Source organism: Humulus lupulus, chromosome 8 (genome assembly GCF_963169125.1).
Source record: "Humulus lupulus chromosome 8, drHumLupu1.1, whole genome shotgun sequence".
NCBI lineage: Eukaryota > Viridiplantae > Streptophyta > Magnoliopsida > Rosales > Cannabaceae > Humulus > Humulus lupulus.
In genome coordinates, this window is record NC_084800.1 from 2,586,958 (window position 1) to 2,612,628 (window position 25,671).

Consider the following 25,671-nt stretch of genomic DNA (forward strand, 5'->3'; position numbering starts at 1 on the left):
AAACTAATAATAATTTCTTCAGTCAATTTCAGAAGAAACTGAAATTAATGTTTCAGAGAATCTATAATGTAAATTATCTGTGAAGAAGAAGAAGTGGATAATTCAATAATTTTTTTTAAAATGAAGGGGAAATTATTATTCAAGTTAAGGGGATTATGACAGGGGTGTAATTGTCATTTTCCCATGTAATGAAAGCAATTTGAGCATAATTGCTTCAGAAAAAGGCAGTAATTGGAATCTTTTATACATAATAATAAAAAAAAAAAAAATTATAACCAATCCTCAAGTTTATTTTTATATCATATTTCACCTGGCATAGGCTGATAAATTAATGTTTGTATAAAATTAAGGACTTAATTAAATGTATCTGAAAGTACAATTTGTAAAATAAAACTTGTGTCTACAAGAAAATTATAAAATATTTTGTAGCTTAATAATTTGAGTTTTTTCCCTTAGCTTCATATTTAAACAAGTACTAGTTTTACACAGATTTCTCCCAATTTCATGGGTATCCATTCTAAACAGGTTTTTGTCATAATTGGACAATCTACAATTTTATATAATAATAATAATTTCCCTACTTTAGAATAAAATAAAATCTAATCTAAAGTTCAATTAAGTAAATAATGTATATAGGTGCACATATAATTTGGCAACTTTGAGATAAATTTTGGTGATCAAGGGGCATTTTTAATTTGCAATTTACCCCTAAAATTCATTAATGCAGAGTATTTTTTTTTTATAAAAAAAAAAGTACATTAAGTCTTAGTTAGGAATTTGAGGGCCTTGAGGTAACCCTAGTCCTACATCCGAGAGAAAATATATATATATATATAAAAAAAAAATTAATAAAAAAATGGGAAGATTAACTATAAATTAATCTTTCTAAACAAAACATACTTAAGAAAATTAAATGTCACTATCTTTTAGTGATTAGACGAATTTAACCAAGGCTTAGCGTTACTAGATTCATTGTATGGTTTAGCTTTCTTCACTTTGGCTTCAATATAATATGGAATAAAATTGTACGTTTTCAAATAAACTATTAATTAATCTTCATATGTATAATGAATTAAGAAATTTTGAAAATAAAATGAATTCTATAATTATAAGTGGGTAATACTAATAGCTGTTTCCCATGAAAAAGACTTGATAATTTAATGAGTATTGGCATGCAACAAGTTCTATTAAATTCTATAATGCTAAATAGAGATTTTGAATGAATATATTGATTATGGGTATTGGGTGCACCTTAATAAAACGTGCATATAGATTAATTAGTGTAGTTAAAGCTTAGTTATAATTAGTGGAAGTGGACCCCTTCAACTTCAAAAGCAATATTGATAATGACCAAAGTAAAAATAATATAATTATATAAATTGAGAGCTCTATTCAATTTCTATATGAATATTTCCAAAGGTAAAGCACTTATTATACACACTAGTAGTGCATACAGCTTTAGATAATGTTAATATACTAATCATAACAAATCTTTATTTATTTATTTATTTTGAAAGAAAATAAGTTCATGAATGAAAATCAACTGTAGTTACAAGAATTAAGAAATTGAGGACAAAAATCAGTCCAAATAAACCCTCTTACTGAACTAGTAACAGATGTTGCCAATGCACGGGTCACAAGGTCACGCCATTCGCAGAAAGAAAAATAACACGACAAGATCCAAAATACCACAATACTAGTCACTCTCAATAACAAATCTTTATTTTGAATTATATTGTGGAATTTTGTTAATACTTAAATAACTAACTGCCTACCTGATATTACAACTTTATTAATTCTTTTTTATTTTGTAAAATCTCATTTTTTTTCCATTTCACTTTCCTCCTCTCTCAATCAATTGTACATATTTTAATTTTAGACAATATGATATATATAAAAATATTAAGAAACATATAATCTTTAAAGAAATGTCAAAATCATCCTAAAAAATACTTAAATTAATTACTACTTTTGAAACTCAAAAATTTGATTCTCAATTTTTCTTTTCAAATACTTAATTGCCAAACTATAGTTATCTCAATTATATTGCATGTAAATTGTTACGAATGACATGATCACTTCAAATTATTTAATATTTGTAATATTAAAAGTTCAAATTGATGACGAAAAAAATTTGTTGTCTCCAATTTTTTATTATTTTCCTATCCCACCAATTATTTTAAAGATTCCCTTTCCTCAACCATACTAACATTATCTCTCCGATTAATATTTTACCACCCTAATTAATATTACCCTTCTCTTTCGATGAATAATATCAATCAAAATGACATTTTTTCATTGATGACATGGTTTTATTTATTCTATATAATAAGTGTATAGATAACGGAAATTCTTAGTTTTAACAGTTTTTTATTTTTTTAATGTTAACTTTAACAGAATATTTTTATATTTAACAAAATATTATTATATTTAACGGTAATTTGTAAATACTTAAACTTAAATAAAATAAAATAAATAATTAAAAAATTAAAATAAGATATTTTTGAGATATTTTACAATGATATTTTTTTAAAAATAATAAATAATTAAACAAATTAAAATATGATATTTTTTTAGATATTTTCCAATGATGATTATTTAAAAATAATAAATAATTAAACAAATTAAAATAGGATATTTTTGAAATATTTTACAATGAAAATTATTTTAAAATAATAAAATTTAATTATACTTAAACTCACTTATTAGAATAATATCATATTAAATATATAATATAATCTACTATTAATTAGTAATAAATTGATTATTTTTTAAAATCTAGCAAGAAACTTAAATTTAAAATACATGTATAATATTTAATATTACATTAAACATATAATATATAATTATTTCTCTTCAATTAAAAAATTAGAACAAATATAAACTTAAACAAAAATAAATAAATTATTTAATTAAAATATGATATTTATTTAAAATTTATATGATATTAATATAAATTTAATAAAAATAATTAATAAGTTTTATAAATAAAACTAAACAAAATGTGTATATTGCATTTTTTTTTTTTATCTAGTGTGTATATATATAATGTTTCTTGAGTAACAAGCAAACTTGTTTGTTTCATTATTCACTAAACGAATAATAAGATTCATTCCAGTGTAACTCTATCCTAGGAGATGAAGATTAAGATGAAAGATAATAAATATAGATAAGGTTGCTAGTATTCTTCTATTGAAAGTCAAATACAAGGATATATACCCAATCAAAAACCAACAATTCATTAAGTCGTTTGTGGAATTTTGAGCTCAGATCGGAGTATGGGAGACAGCTTGGCTAAATCATGACTGTGTGTGTCAACGGTCAAGATTCGAGACTCATTCTTGAGTAGTAATGTAGTACTATTATTAGTGTTGGTCAAGTTTGCAACTTTTTCTCATATTCGTGTTCACATTCACATTTCACATTTCACAGTTAAGCTTTTTTGTTCTGTCTCCTAAGCCTTTAACCCAAGTTCTAACTTTTTCAAACACCACATTCAACCACTATTGCGTTGATTAATTCAACTTTCAACCCTCATCTCTTCTTTAATTTTTTTTTTAATTTCAGTACTAATTAATCAATAAATCAAATTGAAAGAAACTATAAGTTGATAATTTCATAGAATATGTAGGCAGATTGCTTAGTCCTGTCATAAATAATTAATATTCCAAATCTCTCAAATTGAGCGCTTCTTTAAATTCTAGCCAGTTTTACAGCACAAGTTACTAGTTAATATTCTTTAAGTTGTTCAAGTTATTCGAGTGAATACAAATTTGGATTTTTGATATAAAGAATGATTTTTGATAAAATAATGAGATACAAATAAGTTATTAATAAACTATGTTAACCAAGAGCCTGTTTGGTAAAAATTTTATTTTTGAATTTTTTAAACACAAAATTAAAAATATTATTTTATTTTATTTTATTTCTAAAAAATAAAAATATGTTTGGTAATTATTTTTATTTTTTGGTTTTAAAAACAAAAAATAATAAACGAGTTTGATAACTTTTACTTTTATTTTTTGTTTAACAATATGAAGTGTTGATTTGAAGAATAAAAAAAAAATTGAAAACTATTTAAAAATATTTTGAAAGTGAAAAAATTATATTTTCAAAATTTAATAAAATTTAATTAAAATTTAAAAAAATAATAAATAAAAATAGAGTTACCAAACATATTTTATGTTCAATTGTCAAAATTTTAATTAATGAAATAAAAAACTATTTTTTTAAGTGTTATCAAACAATACCTAAATTAATTAATAATTTGGTAAATTATATTTGAAAAAGATTTTTTTTTTGATAAAGGAAAAGGGGAGGAGGAAGTTACCAATGTGACACCTCTCTTTGGGCGTTACCCATGAGAGCTCCAACTGTACTTAGAAATGTTCGCCGAGATCCTATTCAACGGATTGCTCCAGAGACAAATGTGACTAGACTAGCATACAAAATATTTACATTTAAGAATTTTAGGACTTTCGCTGCAGACAAGCAAATAAAATCACTCGGATTCCAACCCGTCAGGCATACCACTTTCCCAGTGTCCCAGTTGGTTGGTGGTAAATATATTTATTTCTATTAATAAAAAACTCGAACAGATCTTTTCAGTGATAGTACTATAATGTTTGTCTGGAGTCTGGACCATATTGATTGTTTTGCAGCCCTAGATTTTGAAGCCACCTGGAAAGCCTTAACCGTAGTTGAAAACACGTGTGGAAAAAGGTGGCGTTAGAGTTGGGCAAAAGCATATAGATTTGAGAAAGGAAAACGAAGGACGAAACACACTAACAAACAAACGTGGCGGTTAGAAACACTGGCTGGAGCACTGGAGTACTTATAATTCTTTTCTTGGTCACTTTAATTGTTTTTATTTTGTCCATACATTGGAGACAGACACAAATAACAATGTTAATCTTAGCAGCCGCTGATTATTTTATGCAAACAAATTAGAGAGCAGAATCTATTATTCTAATAAAACACAATCTGACATCATTAGATTATTGAAGAGTTCACATTGCATCGAATCAAGGTCTTCACACTACTAGTACTAGATTCAATGAATTGAAGGGTGGTCTAGATTATTTTATTTATGACTTTTACTTTGTTAATGGGAGCACTAAATACACATTATCATCAATGATAATCACGACTTGCTCTTTTACTAGTGGGTGGGAGCAATGTGACCATGTGTTTCTTAATTCTTATGCAACATGGCTGCAAATGAAATCACTTACCACAACTTTATACTCTCCCTCTAATATTTAATAAAATATAAAGTAGGTAATTATTTGGTAATCTGTGTTTTTGCAAAGTATTATTTTGATACTCTTTATTTTTAATAATATTCATATGGTACCTTGTATTTTAAAATCGTACATATTTGGTACCCTAAACTCAAATTTAATTAATAAAATTTTACCAATTTAATCAAATAGCTGTCAATTGTGTAAGTTCTAAATTTAAATTTTATTACTTAATTACATATAACTGATAACAGTTTGATCATATTGACAAAATTTTATTTATCAAATCTGAGTCTAGGGTATCAAATATGTATAATTTTAACATACATGGTACTATATGAGCATTATTGAAAACAGAGGTACCAAAATGATACTTTGCATAAACATAGGATACCAAATAAGTAAATTCCCTAAAATATACGTACAAGTGTAAGGTCCTTCCTTTTACTCATGTCCTTATAAAGTTAAGAGAATTTTATGTTAAGGTGCAACAATCTGTTTTTAAATTAGTTTTCAATAATATAAATTATTTGAAATTTTCTAACAATTTGTAAAATATTCTAAATAACTACAATATACACGGTCATGTGAGACTCTTTTTGAAGCCTTACCGTAAAAATTTCCTATAAAGTTATATGAATACCCTTCATTTGAAGATGGGTGATATTAATATCACTCTTTTAATTTATTTTATTTATGTTGGGGCCAATTATATCCCTATTTGCTTGTCCATGAGAGCAAACTTACAAGAGTATTGTTATTTGCCATTTTAGTTAAATTGTTAAAAATTGCAAAGATCATTGTACTACTTATGAAGTTCAATTTCATTAAAAGGATATCACTACATTTTAATAAATACAAAATTATATAAAGAACGAAATACTAACTATTTAATTGTTAACAACTTGATTTTTGAAAGCAACCTATATGAGTTAATTTTGAAATTTAAGGTGTGTTTGAAAAGTCATTCTGTGATTGTAATTGAAAATAATTCAGAGTAATCACTCAAATTTACGTATTTGTCTGATCATGTAATTACACAGTAACATTATAATTAGATTTAATTGACGAATATTAATTACACATTCTCGTAGTTTCATAAGAATTGAATATAATAATATTAAGAATTCATAAATAATTATTAAATAATAAAATAATTATATAGTTACAAACGTACCTTGATATAATCGAAAGTCATGTCACGTTTTCTAGTGCTACTATTTTTGGTTAAAAATGAATACACCTAAAAATTATCTCATAATTAAGATTGCACTATATTGTAAGTTGTAGCCCACTTTCAATCAAGCTTCTGGCAAAGAGTAGAAGAAACAAAAAAATGCCATTAAAGCATAAATTTATGAACACCGGCCACCCAAAAAGGACAAAACATTAATAATTAGGTTGTTAGATCTTGGAAAGGTCATCGTAGTCAACAATCAGTCAAAAACTATGAGCATAGAAAGCTAAATTTCACTCGAGAAAACGACTTTGAATTCTAATTAATAAATAAAAATAAAGAAGAAAATCACATGCCAGCTATTTATTTATTTATTTTATTACTTTTTTCTCTGCATAAATAGGCGGGCACATGGATATGAAAGCCATACCAATTTTAGCCACCTCTTCCAAGTTCTTCAACTTCCATTTGTGTGTTCTTTTCCTCTGTCCAATTCAAATTTTTGTATACCCAGAAGAGTTCGGGGGACCAAACCAGATTGCAGAATGGCTGATGCGAAGAGGGCTTTGATCGAAGGTGTGAATCTGAACCAGAGGCTTTCTGGGCGTCTGATTCCCAAGAGGGGTCAAGTGACGATCACTGTTGTGGCGGTTCTGCTCCATTCTTTCTCTTCGGTTTTCTCCCTCAATGGCCGTTGCATTGGTAATTCTCACGTAGCTAGCGCCTAGATGAGCTTTCGAACCCAACTTTGGTAACTTATTCAGTGACCAAAGTCAGGAGAGAGAGAGAGAGACTGAATCTCAAGAGTTGCAAGCTGTTTTTGATGTTTTTGTAACTGGGAGGCTGTAAATTTTTTTTTTTTTTTTGTAGTTTTTTAGGTTAGAAGAGTTTTGATCCTTCTAAAATTTCATTTTTTTTTAATTGTTGTTCGTGATGAAATTTTGTGTGGGTTTTCGATAATGAACTCTGGTTTGTGTTCTTTTTAAGGATACATATCCAGATGATTTTACTGTGAACCTCTTTCTTGTAATAGTGATTCATATGTGGATCCAAGTTGGGTTCGTTTGAAATGTGAATGAATCATAAGAATCTGCCTTCTGGGTTATATTTACTACTTGAAAAGCTACAAAATTTATATGATTATTTATGCTAGTTTTTGTTTAGATTAGGGATTATAGACTCCAAAATCTCATAATATTAGGAGCTGTGATCCTTGAGACCATTTGAACTAAATCAATTGAGGTGAAAAATAAAACAATCCTATATTAATCTTCATATTGTAGAAAGGTAGTAGTATTCAACAGAGTTGATTAATTTTGCTCAAATCATTCCAACCCCCCCATTAATTTTCCAGGATCAATGAGTTGGTCCAATCAACATAAATTTGGGTAATAAATTAAGATATCAAAATTCATGACCCACATAACTTGATTCAATACAATTATTATCAGTATATAGTATACGAAGCTCGTTTAACCAATTCTGGAGTTGTCTCTGCCAAATACCAGCGTGGTTCCCCAGTTCACTGCCACGTAAAACCTGTTCCTCCAGCTGATGACACGTGTAAGATAGGCAGAGCGCCAGATCAGCCAGCTAAGGAATCCAGCAAGGGAGACACCCTTTGCGTCCTGCCATAAAAAACTAGTCAAATTAAGGCCAAAACCCTCTTTAAATGACATAATACATAGTCTATGAAGATTGGAGATCTGAGAATGAGATTACCTTAGACTGCCGTAGATCAACCAGAGCCTTATATCTTCCAACCGTGGCCATACTTCCAAGGTGTTTGTACACAAAAGGGTCCCCAAATGGGATGTCACTGGCCGAGAAGGCCTTGCCACCATTCTGCTTCCCAATCCTGTTAAACAATTCCACTAGAAATTTTCCCTGGCGTTCTGCAACCTATTCAGATGAAAACAATGTGAAACTGGTTAAGTCTAAGCCTTGGATTGTTGTACAATGATACATAAGCATCGTTCATTCAAGTTTTAAGTCTCTTGTTGTTTCATGTGTTTTCAGGCACAAGTTATGAAATGTGTCAACTTCTGAATAAAGGGTTGTGTCAATGTAAAAAGGTAGTCTTTTCTCATTTCAACATAATAGATATTCAAACTCATCTGAACTTAGTGACAAGTGTTAACATTTTTCCAAAATTTCCAAACCCAAAAGTCAATGAGATTTATTTAGAGGGGGAGATAAGAATCCTAACCTGAGCTAAAGCTGGAAGTACTGGCCTTCCCGTCTGTTCAAGAAAACCAGCACAGTCTCCGAGTGCAAACACATCTTCCGCAGAAGGCACCCTCAACCATTCGTCCACACCAATCCTTTAAGACTCAATATACATTAATGAGTTAGTAACATTCTTATTAACATATTACAAGAAGAGGATTCATGGTGCATATTATTAGTACCTTCCACCAGGGGAGTTGGGAAGATGAAGTGATTTCACAAAGTCTGATGGTCCAACCCCTGTTGACCACACCAGAAGGCCATACGGAACATCAGTTCCATCGTTGAGAACTATGTTTTTCTGATGTACTTCTTTCACTACACCACGCATTAGGCGAACACCAGACTGAAAAGAGAAAAATATTATAAATGTCATCATACTAAACTCAAAGAAATACCAGGAGAGAAATCTAGGCAATCAAATAGCATGTGGTAATAACTTACTTTGGTCAAGTGGTTTGTTGCATACTGTCTTAGCCCCACATCAAAGGACGATAGAATTTCATTTGCCTGTGCAATAAACATAGTCAAGGACCTCATATTTCCTGTTCTTCTAGTATACTGGTTTATCAAATTTAAAAGACGAAAACATGAACAAGTACCTCAATAAGGGTTACTTTGACGTAGTCCTTAACATGGCTGTACCTTTCTCGAACGTCTCTCATTATAAAATCACTCAATTCACCACTGAACTCCACCCCCGTAGGACCACCACCAATCACAACACAGTGCAGAAGTCGTTTCTTTTCCTCTTCAGATATTCCTGCAATGCATTAACTTTTAAGATCATATCTCTAGCAATTGGACAACATTACATTATAGCACAATCTTTATCATCGATAACAAGTTAGAGTTCAATTTATATAGCCTTAATCTCTGATTCATAACCTATAGTTTGGAGACAAAAACTAGAACAGAACGAAGTCTCAAGAAGTTCTAAATTTTCTTGCAGATGACAACTCACCTGGATTTTCAGAAAGCATCAGGTTCAATAGGAGCTTCTTCCTAATTTCTTGGGCATGGTTTACTTCACGAAGGAAAAAAGCATGTTCCTTCACACCCTTGATACCAAATGTCAATGGCGCAGCTCCAGCAGCAATGACGAGCTTGTCATAAGCCACTTTGAAACGGTAAGGCTCATTTGACAATCCACCGTTGCTAACCGTCTCACAATACACCTACAACGCACAACTCCATCAAACCCTTTAATTCTTTATATGACTAGATCTTCATCTCAATTTATGGTACTTAGTTTAAAACATTCACAAACCTCATGTTTGTCTGTATCAACGCCACTGCAAGAAGCCAAGTAGAAATAGGAACTGGGATTGGACGCCAATGCAGACTGAATTCGACTAACAGGTTCAGCCACCGAGCGAAATTCCAATGTTCCAACACATGTTGAAGCAAGCAAAGGAGTGAACACCATGTGGTTCCTCGGTGATATGCAGACGACATCAAAAACATTTGTGTCCAGTCCTTTGAGGAATCTACAAGCAGCCCAACCAGTGCCAAGGACAACCACCCTCGGCTTTTCACTTGGTCTGGTTGCTTCGAGTCCTGGATACTTGGTTGTTGCCTCGTACTCTGAATCTGATTCCTCTACAATTCTCTCTGCCGTAGGATGCTGGTAATGTGGGGTGACCCTTATTCCCCTGCTCCACAAACTCATATGGTTTTCCCTTTTAATGTTAGAAAAGTATGAGAATTTTCCATGTGCGGTGGCATTTGGAATGGAGGGTGAGGCATATGTTTCTGTATGTAGTTCCTCATTGAACATGTTTTGAATGGCACCTTCTGATCTTCTAAGGCTACTTCTACTCGTTCTAGTCAATGCCATGCTCAGAGGTTTAGTTCTTGAGACAAGACTGGATGCCATGAATCCAACCTTATTTTTCGAATTGAATTCAGCTTTTAGATCAAGCTATTGCTTTGAATATTCACCTATAAAATGAGAGAACATTGCAAATCAGAGTTATATATAGGTAACGGGAATACACAATAGGAACTTAATAAGTCCAAATGAAATAATAATAATTACAGAAATATATATATATATATATAAATATATATATATATCAAGAAAACAAAAACGGTCCATTCGAAGAATAATCGACAAGAAAAAAACAAAATATAACTTCGCTATGCTCATAAACCAGTGGCAGAAACAAAGAGAAAACACTTCGTAAAGTTCTGTAAAAAGAAATGAAAGTGATGAAACACACAAGTTTTAACGTTATTTGATTGTCACAAGAAAAATGTATTTTGATATAAAGACCAACCTTGGATGGAACAAGCTTCAAACTGAACAGATCTTATTAATAATGAAAGTGAAAACGAAGAAAGAAGAACTATACTACCTGCAGAGTTTCAGACAGACAAAATTTTAATAGCCTGAAAGAGAATAACATAAATTGCTTTCTTTGATTGACCAAAACATACAGCAGAAGTACAAAAATGAACAAAATGTGATTTCGAAAAGCCTGAGGTTTGAGAACGTTACTTTTCTGGAAGCAGAAGAGTTTGTCTTCAAGCTTGGAACAGAGAGCGTATTTTCCAAAATTTATGGAGCACTTGATGAGAGAAGAAAGCTGGCTATATAGGTTATGTAATTAGGTTACTATTACTCTAATTTCATATTGAACCCTCAACTTTGAAAACATTTTACTTCTACACTTAGAAACTTTTTTGGTCTCTTTTCTTTGGGGGGGTCACTTTTTCTGATGTAAATTAATGATTCAAAGGCAAGTATAGGCCTTGAAATATATTTTAAAAAATAATATTAGCTCCTAAATAATAATAGTGTTCATATTTGGAAGATAATATATCATAATGTCTTATTTTAAAGAAAAAACAAATGAAAAACATCATATATATATATATAACTTTTAACAATAATATTTTAGACATTTTTTAAGAGCTAGGTGAATAGTAGTTATATTTCATCAACTAAGAAAACTAAATTGTAATTTTCTTGCGGTCATGATTTACTTTAAGAATAATGTTGAATTTTTTTTTTCTCATTTGTAATACTTGGTGATCCTCAACAACTTTTATTAATGTAGAATACTTTTATTTATACATATATATAAAAAAAAAAGAATTATAAAATAGTTTTACAAAATAGCAAATTGTATTTGAATCACTGTTGAAATAATATATCAACATGGTAATTTTAGTAAATAAAAATAAATTGTTTCCGCTTAATTGGCGAAATGATTTTTATATATTTCAACTATTAAAAGAGAATTTATTTAGTTCAAGTAAAATGCATAAAATATATTTTTAAAACTTCATCTTACGTTTTTTTTCGACGTTTTAAAGTTCTTAAGTTAGTTCAGGAGATAAACACATAATTTTTTTTCCATCTATTTGTAATAATAAAAATGATAATGAGAAGGGGCAAAATGAGAGACAATAAAATATTGGGTGCAATAATATAGACAATTCTGAAATTGAGGGGTAAAGTGAGATTAAGGTAATAGTTAGGAGCCAATAATAAATAAAAACTTTTTGCTCAATGCAATACAATATATTAATGGAAAGAGAAAAAAATAAAATCAAAGATGTCGACTTGCTACTCAAGAAAGTCAGTTGAGAATCAGGAGAATTCTATTTATATTATTGACATTTTGGAAAAATAGAGTCCGCGGTTCGAGGAAGGAAGCAATGCTATGCTGAGATACGTTGTATATTCTTTTTCTTTGCTGGGTTGGCAAATGCCAATTCTCTACACTATTACCGCAAGCCAAAACGGGAATTTTTCACCCTTTTTGACCTTTTCACCCTTCTCAGATTCGTGAGTAGGAGGGTAGTTTTGACCTTTGCAAATGGCTGCCTTGGTATCCAACCATATGAGGTGGTGTTGCTATTGGTACCTTAAGATGTCTAACACCGTAAGAGGTAACACTTTATTAGACTATTGTGTCTCACATGGAATAAGAGTAAGAATATTGAATCATTAATAAGAACATGTGTAACTCCACTAATCACCAATTGGTTTTTAGATAGAGCCTCATGATTCTTGTCATAGTATCAATAGCCAATTCCCTAGCGGGCATTCGATCCACACCAATTCAAAAAGAGTGAGTCAAGCCGCAAAAGATCCGCATAGTGCAAAAAGACACTTGAGATCTGAGATCTGCATAGTGTAAAAAAGACACTTGAGATCCAAAAAAAATAAGCGAGCTGAAAAAAAAATGGGCCACTTGTGATCAGGTGATTCAAGATTGGTGAGCGAAAAATTGCCACAATCTTGAGGGGGTATATTAGACTATTGTGTCCCACATAGAATAAGTGTAAGAATATTGAGTCATTAATAAGAACATGTGTAACTCTACTAATCGTCAATTGGTTTTTAGATGAAGTCTCATGATTCTTGTCACACCTTATAATTAGTTAGCAATATCTCATAATAATTATTAAATTAAATTATGAGATTCGATATTGAATTTCTCATCTATATATTTATGGAATTTGAGCAATGATGTGTTAAAATAGTAGGTCTCAATTTTAATAAATGTGATTGGCTAAACTAAACTGCTGCATTACTGTGTGTAATATTTAAATGCACTTATCATCCTTCTTTCTTTAATATTGACTCGAGTCAATGGTCTTTACGAAAATTTAACATTTTTTGGGTGTTCAATTCCATTTATTTGTATCTATATCCTTTTTAGCCTAGAATCATATGTTAATTATGCACCTTCTGGTATTCAATAAAATACATTACACACAGTAACTAAGTTGGAAAAAAATAAATTCAAACAAAACTTAGAATGTTACAGTGAGCGTTGAATAAGACTTACCCTTGGCCCGCAATGTTGGAGCCGCCTTTTAATACTTTTCTTAAATTATGACATTTGATTGCCAAACGTTTCATAATAATTGTTATGTACTCCTTCAATGTTTTAATACATATTTCAGAAGTTATCAGATATTTTCTCAAGATCTATGGTTGTGACCTGGTCAACCACCTTCATTTGAGAAATCAAGATTGTTTTATCAAAGCTAAGAATTATACAATCTGTTACTAATAGTTGGGAATTAACAGTGACATTGCAACTTACAAGTTACAAGGGGGGTTACAACATAACTAAACCAATGTAGACACTATATACCTGGTCAGCTAAACTTTGGGGTGGTTTAATTTTAAACCAAAGAAAAAGTTCGATGAATGTCCAGATATGATCTTCTTCTGTCACTATTGTCAGTTGGTTAAGTTGGCGTGGCGAGTCCTTCGTCGGACTCACCTAAAACCCGGTTCAAAATCATGGCTAATCGTACTCCACCCTGTGCTATGCGTTTCATTAGAATTGGCATCCTGGAATCAAAGTAATCGTCTGCAGAAATACACAAAATGTGCAACATAAATTATTATTCGGTCCACATATTACACAAACGCAATATTGCTCTGTTTTTATTTTCAACTGATACCAACCAAAGTTAGCATGCTGGTCTCATATAAAAATCTACCGATAAAACATCACCATATAGCGATCTTTTTCTTCAGAATTTTTATTCAGATCCAAAACAAGCATATGTAAGCATATATAAAAATGGCTTATATCACAATTGAGTTTTTTTTCTTTTTTTTCTTCACGTCACTCATTTATTATTGACAGAAGAAAAATACTAATGATTCAGGGTACCTATGAGAATTCACTATAACCAATCATGCATCATAACTATTTCCTTAATTTTTTTGAACAAAGAGTACTTGGAAATAAAAGGGTCGAACGGAAACTTGTCAGTGATAGCATTATTTGATAACTATTTTTAAGGTTTAACCCTAGACCATGAACTTAAGATAATAAAGTACTTATTGCCGGACTAGTAGCGCATTTATACCTGCAAGAGTAACACCGGGTTCAACGTCTTTGTAACCCCATTTGCAAGCTATGTTTATGCTCTCAACGGCGAATCTAGAAAAAAAAATCCAAAATCAAAACTTATTTTGTATGATGTATGAGCCTAGGAGAAAGACAAGAGAAAAAGAGAGTAGAAAGACGAGAGAGTAGGATAAAATACTAACTTGTTTATACATGAAGCAAGATCATCACAATGTTCCCAAGAAGAAACATCATCAGACCACACTCCCTGTGCATCATACACAAAAGTCAAAACTATGAATTTGAAACATTAAACTTGAATTTTCAATTGAGCTTATATAATGAAACTTAGTACAGTTATTGGTCTTACATCAGTGTAGTTTCCCTTAATGTCTTGTAGGAGAAGGTCCGTATTCTTTTCATAATAATCTTTTAGAGCAGTCAGTATAATCTCTCTATCCCATACCTTCGCATTGTAAAGAAAAGTTGGTCATGATTTCAAGGAATAGCAACTTTAATGCTTTATAAACATCTACTTAACTAAATTACTTGTATATTTAAGTATATATATGAATAGTTAATTATATACTATAATATTGAGATTAAAGGAAATATTACATACATGGTGCAAATTGGATTTGTGTCTGAACCAGCGTAGATTAATGGTGTTTCCTCCTTCATCAGTAGTAAATCCAACATGCATTGGCTGAGAAAATGAAATATAACACAAATTGGTTTTCGTATAATGTGATTAATTTGCATTTTCTATCACGAATGAATTAATTTCCGCAGACCTGGTGAATATCTCCCATGAAATGAGATAGGAACAACAAGGCCTCAGTCATATTATCTGCAAATAAAAAAGAAAGTAATCCAACAAAACAAAATGAATCTCCAAACTTCAACATAAAAAATTATGGCTACAAAACAAAGAAATGTACACTTATGAGTGAGGGCTTCCTTACATCGGCGATCGGAGGTTCCTTCGCGGTAATGCGAGAGCTGAGAAGTGAAATTCTGGATCGCACCAGCAACACACATGTTCTCCAACCCATGTTGATCATGGCAGTCCCCTAAGTCCCAAGACGATGATTATTATCTTCATTAATTTGAATTGAAAAAGAGGGGTTAGGGTTTTTAGGCTTACTGGAATAGTCGAAGGAGCAAGCTTGGTCGGGGGTGTCAATGAAGTGAAGAGGGCTAGTCCAGCGGTATCGGTACCAGTGGCGGACTTGATCGGGCCAAACGCAGAGGGCCGATAAATCGCCATTGACGTAGTCAGGTAGCAGATTTCGAACAGCTTCGGCTGCCTCCGAATCTAGCAGTGCCTGTTCCACCGGAAACACAATTGATAAGGGCAAAACTGTTCCAAAATTATCCTTTTCTTATTATAATATATTTTTATATTATATTAATATCCAAATTTTTATAAAGACTGTTCCTCAAAAAAAAATTGATTAAGACTCTATTTTTAATAAAAATAAATATAAAATATATTTTTTCTATAAATCTATGCTCATTTTTAAAAAAAATCCTCCTTTTCATATTCTAAAAAAAAAATACATATAAATAAAATATAGTTTAAATATTTAGACATAAAAAATAAAAAAAATACATATGAATTAAAGTAAAAGTTTTAAATTTGTCAAAAAAAAAGTAAATTTTTTTTAATAAAAATGTTAACATAAAATGATTGAAATTTAAGAATAAATTTAATTTAATTATTTTTAATAAATGGAGTCCCTATATCGATTATTAAAGTGCACTATATATATTGACAAAAGACATAATATAAGCATTATATTAAATTTTTAAATTTGTACTTTTTCAATTTTAATTTTATTTTACATGAGATATATAATACAGATTGTATTATACTTAACAAAAAAAATAATTTATCAAAAAAATCAATATAAACTTGAAACGACAAGATAAAGATAGTGGTTTCAAACCTGAAATTGATTAATGTAACTTACAATATAGCAAGCTTTTTAAAATTTATATGAGAATTTACTCATTTGGTATCCTTTGTAAAGTATCATTTTGGTACTCTCTTTTCAATAATACTGATATGTTATCTTGTATTTTAAAATTATACATATTTAATACCTTACACTTAGATTTGATAGATAAAATTTTGTTAATATAATCAAACTGTCATCAATTATATGTAATTAAGTAATTAAATTTAAATTTACAACTTACATAATTGACAACAGTTTGATTAAATTGGTAAAATTTTATTAATTAAATTTGAGTTTAGAGTACTAAATATGTACGATTTTAAAATACAAAGTACCATATGAACATTATTGAAAACAGAGAGTACCAAAATAATACTTTGAAAAAACAGAAGATACTAAATAGTTACCTACCCAATTTATATATACTACCCAATTTATATATAATAATATTTAAAAACAACTCTGTCCAGTAGCGTGAATCGTTGAGTACACAATAGGCAAAGATGGGTTGATGTATTTATTCCAACTAAATTAACTAAATCATATAGAGAAAGTGCAATTTTTGCTAAACTATGTATAATCTCAATAGTACCAAGCACGAGGACATAATTCAAAAGACATGAAAATAACAAGTTGGCACTTTTTACTCTTGTAAGACCCAGAAGTCTTGTAACAAAATGTTGACAAAGTCCAAGAATTGATGTCTTGCCTTGTATAGCTAACAAACTCGTACAAAGCTATTCAAAAGAGAAAAAGTTGAAGAAACTTTACCTGGGCTATCTGACACGTCATAGTATGACCCTCTTTACTCCAACCATGAGCACTTGGAACTGTAATTGAAGCAAGGGCCAGCACCAAAACTAACCCAAAACTATATCTATCCATTGGTTTCAGCTTTTCTCAACCTTGATTCTCCAATATGAATATGATAAAACAGAAGATATGATTCTACACAAGTAGTAGTTGCAACTATATAAAAAAAACTCTTTCTGAGGTCTTAATTGAGTGCAAGTTGAATATTTCCAATACTTTAAGTTTCATGTTACTTATAGCACAAGCAATATGGGAGCATATTCTGGGATATAAGTAGAAGCATCATCAATTTTATTAATTGGGTTAGAAGTCAAGCATGGACAATTAATTACAAATAAATAATAGAAAATGTGGTTCTTTCTTTATTTCTCTTTTCTTCAAAGAGTTGACGACATGGAAGTTAATAGCTATTGGTTGAGTACTTTGAAATGTCTAACGTATGGGGAAGTTCTAGCTATAAACAAACCTAACCAATGGGAATCCACTTCTTATCTGATGATACAACTGTCCTGAAATGGTTGCCGTTCTCCTATCTTCTTGCTTCAGCAATTTTTTCATGTGAAGAGAATATTCGGTTAAGGGTACCAGCCAAGCGGACCCCACCTTGAGCTAGTCTCTTCTCCACAATGGGAAGCCGAGAAAGAAAGTAATCATCTAAAACAACAAAAGAAACAAAGAATTAGATGATCATGATGATGATGATGATGATGACACGGTACACCATTAATAGATATCTTGTAGTGAAATGATTACATTTGTTGCTTATCACATTAGCACTTCTAAGGGCTAGCTTTAATGATCTACTGACAAACAAAGAGCAAAATTTAATTAGAATAGTACAAGATACCTCCTAGAGTGCTTCCTGGTGTGGCATTTCTGTAAGCAAACTTGCATGCTGCACTTATGCTTTCAGAGGCATACCTGAAAAATCAATAGCAATTTTATCATACCCAAGAACTCCGCGTTTGCTCGAGGGATAAATGGATAAGATTTTTGCACACATGCAGGTGCACATAAACAAAACCCAGGTTAAAATTTTCAATGTAGATTTCAATTGTGGCTTAATAGATGGGACTGAATAGTGTAACTTTCTGGTTAATTTTCATCCAAGTCATGGTGTGGTTGATCTTTGGTCGAAGTGAACATTGGATGTAGTAATCAAGCAGTGCAAACAAAGTTACTGTGAACAACAAAAAGGTACCAATATGGAATAGACCAGAAAAGAGCATGAACTTACGGCTCTGGACAAACCGTGTGATTATTTGCACAAATTGCCCAAGAAGACGCATCATTTAACCCACCATTCTGTGTAAATTTAAAACAAGTAGAATAAAGTTATGATTAAAAGAAAACTAAGCACATTCAAACATCAAGTTGCACTCAGTCTGGCCAATGGTCTTGAGAATAAGTACATTTTGTACACTCTATCTTGTTGAAAAAGAAAATGTACACATTAAAATAAATGTCCCAGGGTAACCTGAAAAAGGATAAATCTTAATCTCAACTGCATACATAAATCAAACATATGTAAACTGGGTAAGAAGAAGATTCAAAGACATGAACCTATCAAGGGAAAAAGAGAGTAGCATACAGTAATATTTTGTTGAATGGCCTGTATCATGCTTGTGAGGTCTGAATTATAGAATGTCTTCAAAGCAGAATCAATAATCATGGTATCCCATACCTGGAACAAAACCAAATATGAATGAGTCTCATAACATATGGACTACGATGATATGTACAATTCTAGCCCTCATGAATGTGAGTTAATCAAGAAACAGCCCTTACATGATGGAGGTTTGTTTTTCTACGGTACCATCGTACTGTTATTGTGTTCCCACCTAAATCTCCAGTGAAACCAACATGCAGAGGCTGCCGTACAACAGAAAGTTCAGAATATATGAATGTTAACCATCAGATATGTTTAGCTTGATTCAGAAGTCAAGCAATTAAGCAGGGAAGAAAATTAGAAAGAACATGTCATTTAATAGTTACTTTTTCAAATTAACATGTATAACATTTTATCAACCAAAGCTACTATGACGGAAAAAGAAAAATCTAATCCAACCAAAATGCAACTCCCCAGTTAAACACATGTTATCACCGAGTATACAACTCCTTTTTACAAGCAAAGTACAATGGAGAAAGGTTAGAATTGGTAACTATCGTTTCCAATAATTTGACATTATATACTCAGTTTGGTACAGTTTAAAGTTTTGATGAATTTTTAGGAAGAGCAAACCTGATGGACATCCCCAATAAAATGAGACAAGAACATAAGTGCCTCTGTTAAATTGTCTGCCGTAAAAAAAAGACATGATCAGGATATTATTTATTTATTTTTCTTTATAATTTATATGGGTGTAACAAAGGTGCTCACAATTTGATTCTACGGAGGAGTCCTGATAATCCAGTAGCTGCATGGTATAGTTATAAATTGCCCCAGTAACGCATCTATCTTTACGTCCAGCAGAGTCATGGCAGTCTCCTAACATGAAGAGAATAAGATTTTTTTTAAAATAGAAAGTTAAGCATAAATATTAAAAGGGAAATCTACTGATATTGGTAGGTAGTTTAATCATGTCTTAAATATCATCCAATTAAAATTCGATTTTTCAAAATTTAGACTTGCATCTTTATCAACATCTCATTTGCATATTCCTTAAGAGACTATCCTCAGCTTTATTTATCTCCACATGACAGTCCCACCATCTATGCTTATCAACCTTCCCACCTACTAAGTAAGTCTCAGATTTACTTCCAGCATAGCCACTACAGAAAGGTCCACGCAGGGTAATTCATCAAGTAAACTGCTTAATTCACAAAGAAGTAACCCCCAACAATAGCAAACAATAAGAATTTCAATGAAAGGTTCACAAAACTCTGTACCACAGTCTGGTCATAGTCTGGTCATGTAAGCAATTGGCAACAAATGCAATTCGAAGTGTTAAAAAATTAGCATGATTTAACAATCAGAAAGCTAGCTACTTACTGCAGTATTCATAGTTACACCTATAATCAGGTGTATCAATGTAGTGTAAAGCACTGCTCCATCGATAGTGAAATCGAATCTCATCGGGCCAAGAACAAACTGAAGGAAAATCACCTTCAGCGGAATCAGGAAGCAATTGTTTCACAGCAGCTAGAGCTTCTTCAGTTAGATAACCCTGAAAGCAAAAACAAATTTTGTCTCATAAAAAACCTCTATATATTTCTTATCAGAAAATGCTTGCAGGAGCCAACAAAACCTCTCTCAAAACAAACTGAAGCATAAATGTCAGGTCAACCCATCTCTTTAAAAATCTCCCAGGAAGTCAAAATCGTATATTTCTACTCAAAAGTTTAGCATAATGCTCAATTTGGAAATAAGAGCATTATTCTCTCCAATACAATTGTGTTTGAAAAGAAACATTATACATGGACGCATACGATAATTTTAATAATAATAATAATAAAGAAATTAATGTTGACAAATGGTGAGAGAAAAATCACTACTTTGTTTTTCCCCCAAATATCAGTCCCACATAATCTTTATCCCCAAATCATCAATCTAATATCAGAAATGCAGAGTCAACTACAGCAGTTAGAGAAGAGAGACTCACCTCTGCAATCTTACAAGTAGCATAGTGACCCTCCTTTCCCCAACCCAGTATTCCTGGAATCAATAGCAGAAAAACAAGTTCCCTCCAGGGAAACCATAACCCAGATCCGTGCATATCTCCAAACAAAGATGGAAAGATGTGATTGAGCACAGATGATCTCTGGTGATGTAATTTTACTGGGGTTTTAGCCTAACCACGATGGATTCTAAAATTTGATGAAAGTCGCCCATTTTTTTTAATTGATTTTTTACTTTGATAATTTTTTTTCTCCAAAATAATCAATGTCAAAAATTCGATTTCAACAGCTGTTTTACAAATAAATATTAAAACTAGTCGAGAAAAGAGAAAAAAAGTTCATCGAATAAAAAAGCTTTAAACTTTGATTTGAAATTGAGAAAAGGACAATCAATGAAAGATGTGAAAAAAAATAGAAAAAAACATATGTGATGTTTGGTGACAATTAAAAAAAAAATTATTATTTTATTAATTAATAATTTAACAAGTTTGGTAATTTTATTTTAATTTATTATTTTTTAAAATTTTAATTAAAATTTTTAAAATTAAATTTTTTCACTTTTAAAATTTTTTTAAATTGTTTGCGACTTTTACTTTTTTTTTTTTTTTAAATTAACACCTCATATTATTAAACAAAAAATAAAAATAAAAATTATCAAATGTATTTATTATTTTTTATGTTTAAAAATAAAAAACAAAAATAATTATCAAATATATTTTTATCTTTTAAAAATAAAAAAACAAAAATAAAATAATATTTCTATTTTTATGTTTAAAAAATTCAAAAATAATTTTTTTACCAAACACAACCAAAATTAATAACTTTGCTTTATTAATGTTGTGTTAAATGTATTAAGTTTATCTAACAGAGTTCACTGAACTCAAGAACAGAACCAGTAACAATGGCTAAACAAGACTTAGAGAGAGAAGTAAAATGAGTAGAAAATGGAGAGCTCAACCGAAAAGGATGAGACTCAAATCAATATAAATATAAGCTAAGCTAGTAGCTGAGAATCTGTTACAACCGAATTTGTTACAAAACAGAGCAAGGTAACTAAAACAAATAACAGATTCTGTTATAACAGAATTGGTGCCTCACTAGAGTGTTCACACTCAGACTCAACTCTAACATCCCCCCTCAAGTTACACGAAGATGATCTAAGTGTTAACTTGTCACAAAGAAAATGGAACTGAGAAATATGCAAAGGCTTCGTGAGCAAATCAGCTATCTGGTAAGCAGAATCAACGTAACGAACTTCAAGTTGCTTTGCAATAACTCGATCTCTGACAAAGTGTAAGTCAATTTCGATATGTTTCGTCCGAGCGTGGAAAAATGGATTTGAGGCCAAAGAACCAGCTCCCATGTTATCACACCAAAGAACCGGACAGTGAGGTAATGTGAGACCAACTTCACTAAGCAGAGACTGAAGCCAAATTAACTCAGCAGTAGCTAAGGCAAGAGACCTGTACTCAGATTCCGTGCTAGACCGAGCAATAACGTTTTGTTTCTTGGAGGACCAACTGATCAAATTACCACCAAGAAACATGCAATAACCTGAGGTGGATTTACGGTCATCAACACAACCAGCCCAATCAGCATCAGTATATCCTTGAAGATCAAAAACAGGGGCTGGTTTGAAATGTAGACCAAGAGTGGGAGTACCAACCAAATAACGAAGAACTCTCTTGCAGGCAGACCAGTGTGCGGTGGTAGGGGCTTTGAGAAACTGACTGAGACGATTTACAGAGAAGGCTATGTCAGGCCTTGTCAAAGTTAGATACTGAAGAGCCCCAACTACACTTCTGTATATGAAAGGGTCATCTAAGAGAGTACCAGTTTGTAAACTGAGTTTGGTGCTCGGACACATAGGAGTGGGTTGAACTTTGGCCTCAGACATGTTTGTTTTATGAAGAATATCCTTAATGTACTTTCTCTGATTTAAGTAAATACCTGAAGTATCTCTGTATACTTCAAAACCGAGAAAGAAATGAACAGGACCAAGGACTTTCAAAGCAAACTGGTTGTTCAAATCCTTGATGAGCTTGTGAACTTGCACCGAATCACCTCCAGTGATGAGGATATCATCAACATAAACCAAAATAAGTATCAACTGGCCACTCCTACGAGAATAGAATAAACTGGAATCTGATTTGGAGTTGGTAAATCCCCACAGTAACAATGAGTGTTTGAGCTTTTCAAACCAAGCTCTTGGAGCTTGTTTAAGGCCATACAAAGCCTTATTAAGTTTGCAAACATGATTTGGAAATTGAGAGCTAACAAAGCCTTGTGGTTGATGCATATAGACTGTCTCATGAAGCTCTCCATTTAAGAAGGCATTATTCACATCAACCTGTTGTATTTCCCAACCAAAAGTAGCTGCAAGAGTAAAAATGACCCTTATAGTGCACGGCTTGATAACTGGACTGTATGTCTCAAGGAAATCCAATCCTGGAGTCTGTTGAAAACCTCTAGCTACAAGTCGAGCTTTGTATCGACTTATGGTCCCATCTGCATTATGCTTAACACGAAAAATCCACTTGTTTGTCACCACAGTCATATCTGGTGTAGAGGGAACCAAAGTCCAAGTGTTGTTGTTGTGTAAAGCCTGAAACTCTCTCTGCATAGCTTGTCTCCAGTTAGGATTAGCAAGAGCATGCTTAACATTTATTGGTTCTAATTCAGATGAGAGATTAGTGAGATAGGCTTTTGGTTTGAAAGTTCCAACTTTGGACCTAGTTACCATGGAATGAGTATTCTGAACAGTAGATGGAATAGGCAAAGGGGCAGCTAAGTTGTCAATGGGAATATGAGAGACATGTGGAACAGACTCACGTAAGGATTGGGTAGAATCAGCTGAGTTATGAATATTAGAGGACAGAGTTGGTGAGGAAGAAACAGGTGATGACTGAGGAGAAGTATGGGACACTGAAGATGGAACAGTGGGAAGAGAAGTACTGCGAATGACAGTAGAGGGAGTAGGAAGGGGAACTTTGTACGCATTAACATCAATAAATTGTGTGGAACTAATGGTAGAAGTAGACTGTTGAGGAAACAGAGATGAATAGTGAAATTCAGACTCATTAAATGTGACACTCCTAGCAACATAGACCCGACCACTACTATGCAAACACCTATATCCCTTTTGATTAATGCTGTAACCAATGAATACACATTTGGTAGACCGAAAAGCAACTTTATGATGTTGATACGGACGAAGTAAGGGAAAACAAGAGCAACCAAAGACTTTGAGCATGTTATAGTCTGGAGGATGATGAAATAACATCTCATAGGGTGAAACAAAATCAAGAACTGGTGTAGGTAATCTGTTAATGAGATACGCAGCTGAAGTAAAAGCTTCCCACCAAAACGTGAGAGGCATGTTGGCTTGAGCAAGAAGAGTGAGGCCGATATCAACAACATGCCGATGTTTTCTTTCAACACGGCCTTGTTGTTGATGAGTATGAGGACAGGAATTTCTTCTTTGAATGCCCAGATTTTTAAACAGTGAATACAATGGTTTATACTCGGTTCCTAAGTCAGTTTGGATACTTTTTATCTTTGACTGAAACATTCTTTCTACAAAAGCATTGAATTGTTTAAAAATGAGTGAAACTTCAGACTTTGTTTGCATAGGAAACAGCCATACAAATTTAGTAAAATCATCAACAAAGCTTACATAGTACTTGTAGCCATCCATGGAAGTATGGAAAGATGGACCCCAAACATCTGAGTGAACTAACTCAAAAGGGTGAGTAGTTTTATTATTTGAGCTTTTAAAACTAAACTGATGCAACTTGCCTATTTGGCAAGCATCACAAAAATCAATTGCATTACACTTAACAGAGGGTGATACTACAGACAAAATCTTTGCTAAGACAGACGGGGAGGGGTGTCCAAGTCTGCGATGCCAGACAGAAGCAGCTTGAGACTTTTCTCTTACAGGATTACTTGTGGTTGTACAGTTTAAAACTGTAGTATTACATGATGCTTTGGTTATTGACTGTGGTGGAGGACTGAAAACAACATTGGGGACAGATGGTGAGACTTGAAGCTTGTAGAGACCATCACTGAGGGAACCCCGAAGAAGTACACGCCTCGTGGTCTTGTCCTTTATAAGACAACAAGAAGAGTCAAATTCCAAGACAACATTGTTATCTGTGGTGAATTGAGAGATACTAAGTAGATTCTTAGTAAGACTTGGGACATGAAGAATGTCTTTTAGAAGTAAAGATTGGTTGGAATTAAAGGTTGTGACTGAATTAGAACCAATATGCAATATAGGGACAGAGTGACCATTACCTACAACAACTTTAGCTTTGCCTTTGTAATCCACCTTGTGAGACAACTGCTGAGAATCATTGGCCATGTGATTAGTTGCTCCACTATCCAAGTACCAGGCACTCGAGGAAGCATCTGGAATGTGTGATTCAGTGATATAAGCTTGAGGTGAATCAGCTGAAGTAGATGGAGAGGTATCGGTGGTAGTGGAAGCGCCAGTGTAGTGGACATCAAACCTATGATAACATTTCTGAACAGCATGGCCAGGTCTACCACACAGTTGACATACCAGCTTGCTTCCACGGCCAAAGTTTCGTCCAGCATTAGAAGACCGGCCACCACGATAGAATCCACGATTACCACGACCATAGCCTCGACTATTTCCTCGGAGAGACAAGGTGGCAAAATTGGCCTGAACATTGTCTAGAGTAGAGCTGGTGAGTTGTTGGAGACGCATTTCCTGACTGTGTAGACTGAACTGCACATCCTGAATGTTGAGAGGCTCAGATCGATTTGTA

At 32.1% G+C, this 25,671-nt stretch overlaps 3 protein-coding genes across 3 annotated transcripts; all 3 read right to left on the minus strand.

Moving 5' to 3' along the window:
- Positions 1 to 7,597: 7,597 nt before the first annotated feature.
- Positions 7,598 to 10,645, minus strand: LOC133794145 (internal alternative NAD(P)H-ubiquinone oxidoreductase A1, mitochondrial-like). Its single transcript, XM_062231342.1, has 8 exons — positions 9,920 to 10,645; positions 9,614 to 9,827; positions 9,252 to 9,412; positions 9,094 to 9,159; positions 8,832 to 8,995; positions 8,630 to 8,744; positions 8,143 to 8,322; positions 7,598 to 8,048 (listed from the first exon to the last, which is right to left on the minus strand). The coding sequence occupies exons 1-8, from the start codon at positions 10,526 to 10,528 to the stop codon at positions 7,893 to 7,895; spliced, it is 1,665 nt and encodes a 554-aa protein (XP_062087326.1). The 5' UTR covers positions 10,529 to 10,645; the 3' UTR covers positions 7,598 to 7,892.
- Positions 10,646 to 13,453: 2,808 nt separating this feature from the next.
- On the minus strand, positions 13,454 to 17,430 carry LOC133794147 (endonuclease 1). The gene is made up of 9 exons (XM_062231343.1): positions 17,216 to 17,430; positions 15,628 to 15,808; positions 15,446 to 15,553; positions 15,275 to 15,330; positions 15,103 to 15,186; positions 14,851 to 14,946; positions 14,684 to 14,748; positions 14,500 to 14,573; positions 13,454 to 13,991 (listed from the first exon to the last, which is right to left on the minus strand). The coding sequence occupies exons 1-9, from the start codon at positions 17,327 to 17,329 to the stop codon at positions 13,867 to 13,869; spliced, it is 903 nt and encodes a 300-aa protein (XP_062087327.1). The 5' UTR covers positions 17,330 to 17,430; the 3' UTR covers positions 13,454 to 13,866.
- Positions 17,431 to 17,527: 97 nt separating this feature from the next.
- LOC133794148 (endonuclease 4-like) lies at positions 17,528 to 21,190 on the minus strand. Its single transcript, XM_062231344.1, has 9 exons — positions 20,860 to 21,190; positions 20,250 to 20,424; positions 19,638 to 19,745; positions 19,500 to 19,555; positions 19,046 to 19,129; positions 18,849 to 18,941; positions 18,495 to 18,562; positions 18,105 to 18,178; positions 17,528 to 17,911 (listed from the first exon to the last, which is right to left on the minus strand). Exons 1-9 carry the CDS (start codon positions 20,971 to 20,973, stop codon positions 17,787 to 17,789), a joined length of 897 nt encoding a protein of 298 aa, XP_062087328.1. The 5' UTR covers positions 20,974 to 21,190; the 3' UTR covers positions 17,528 to 17,786.
- Positions 21,191 to 25,671: the final 4,481 nt, after the last annotated feature.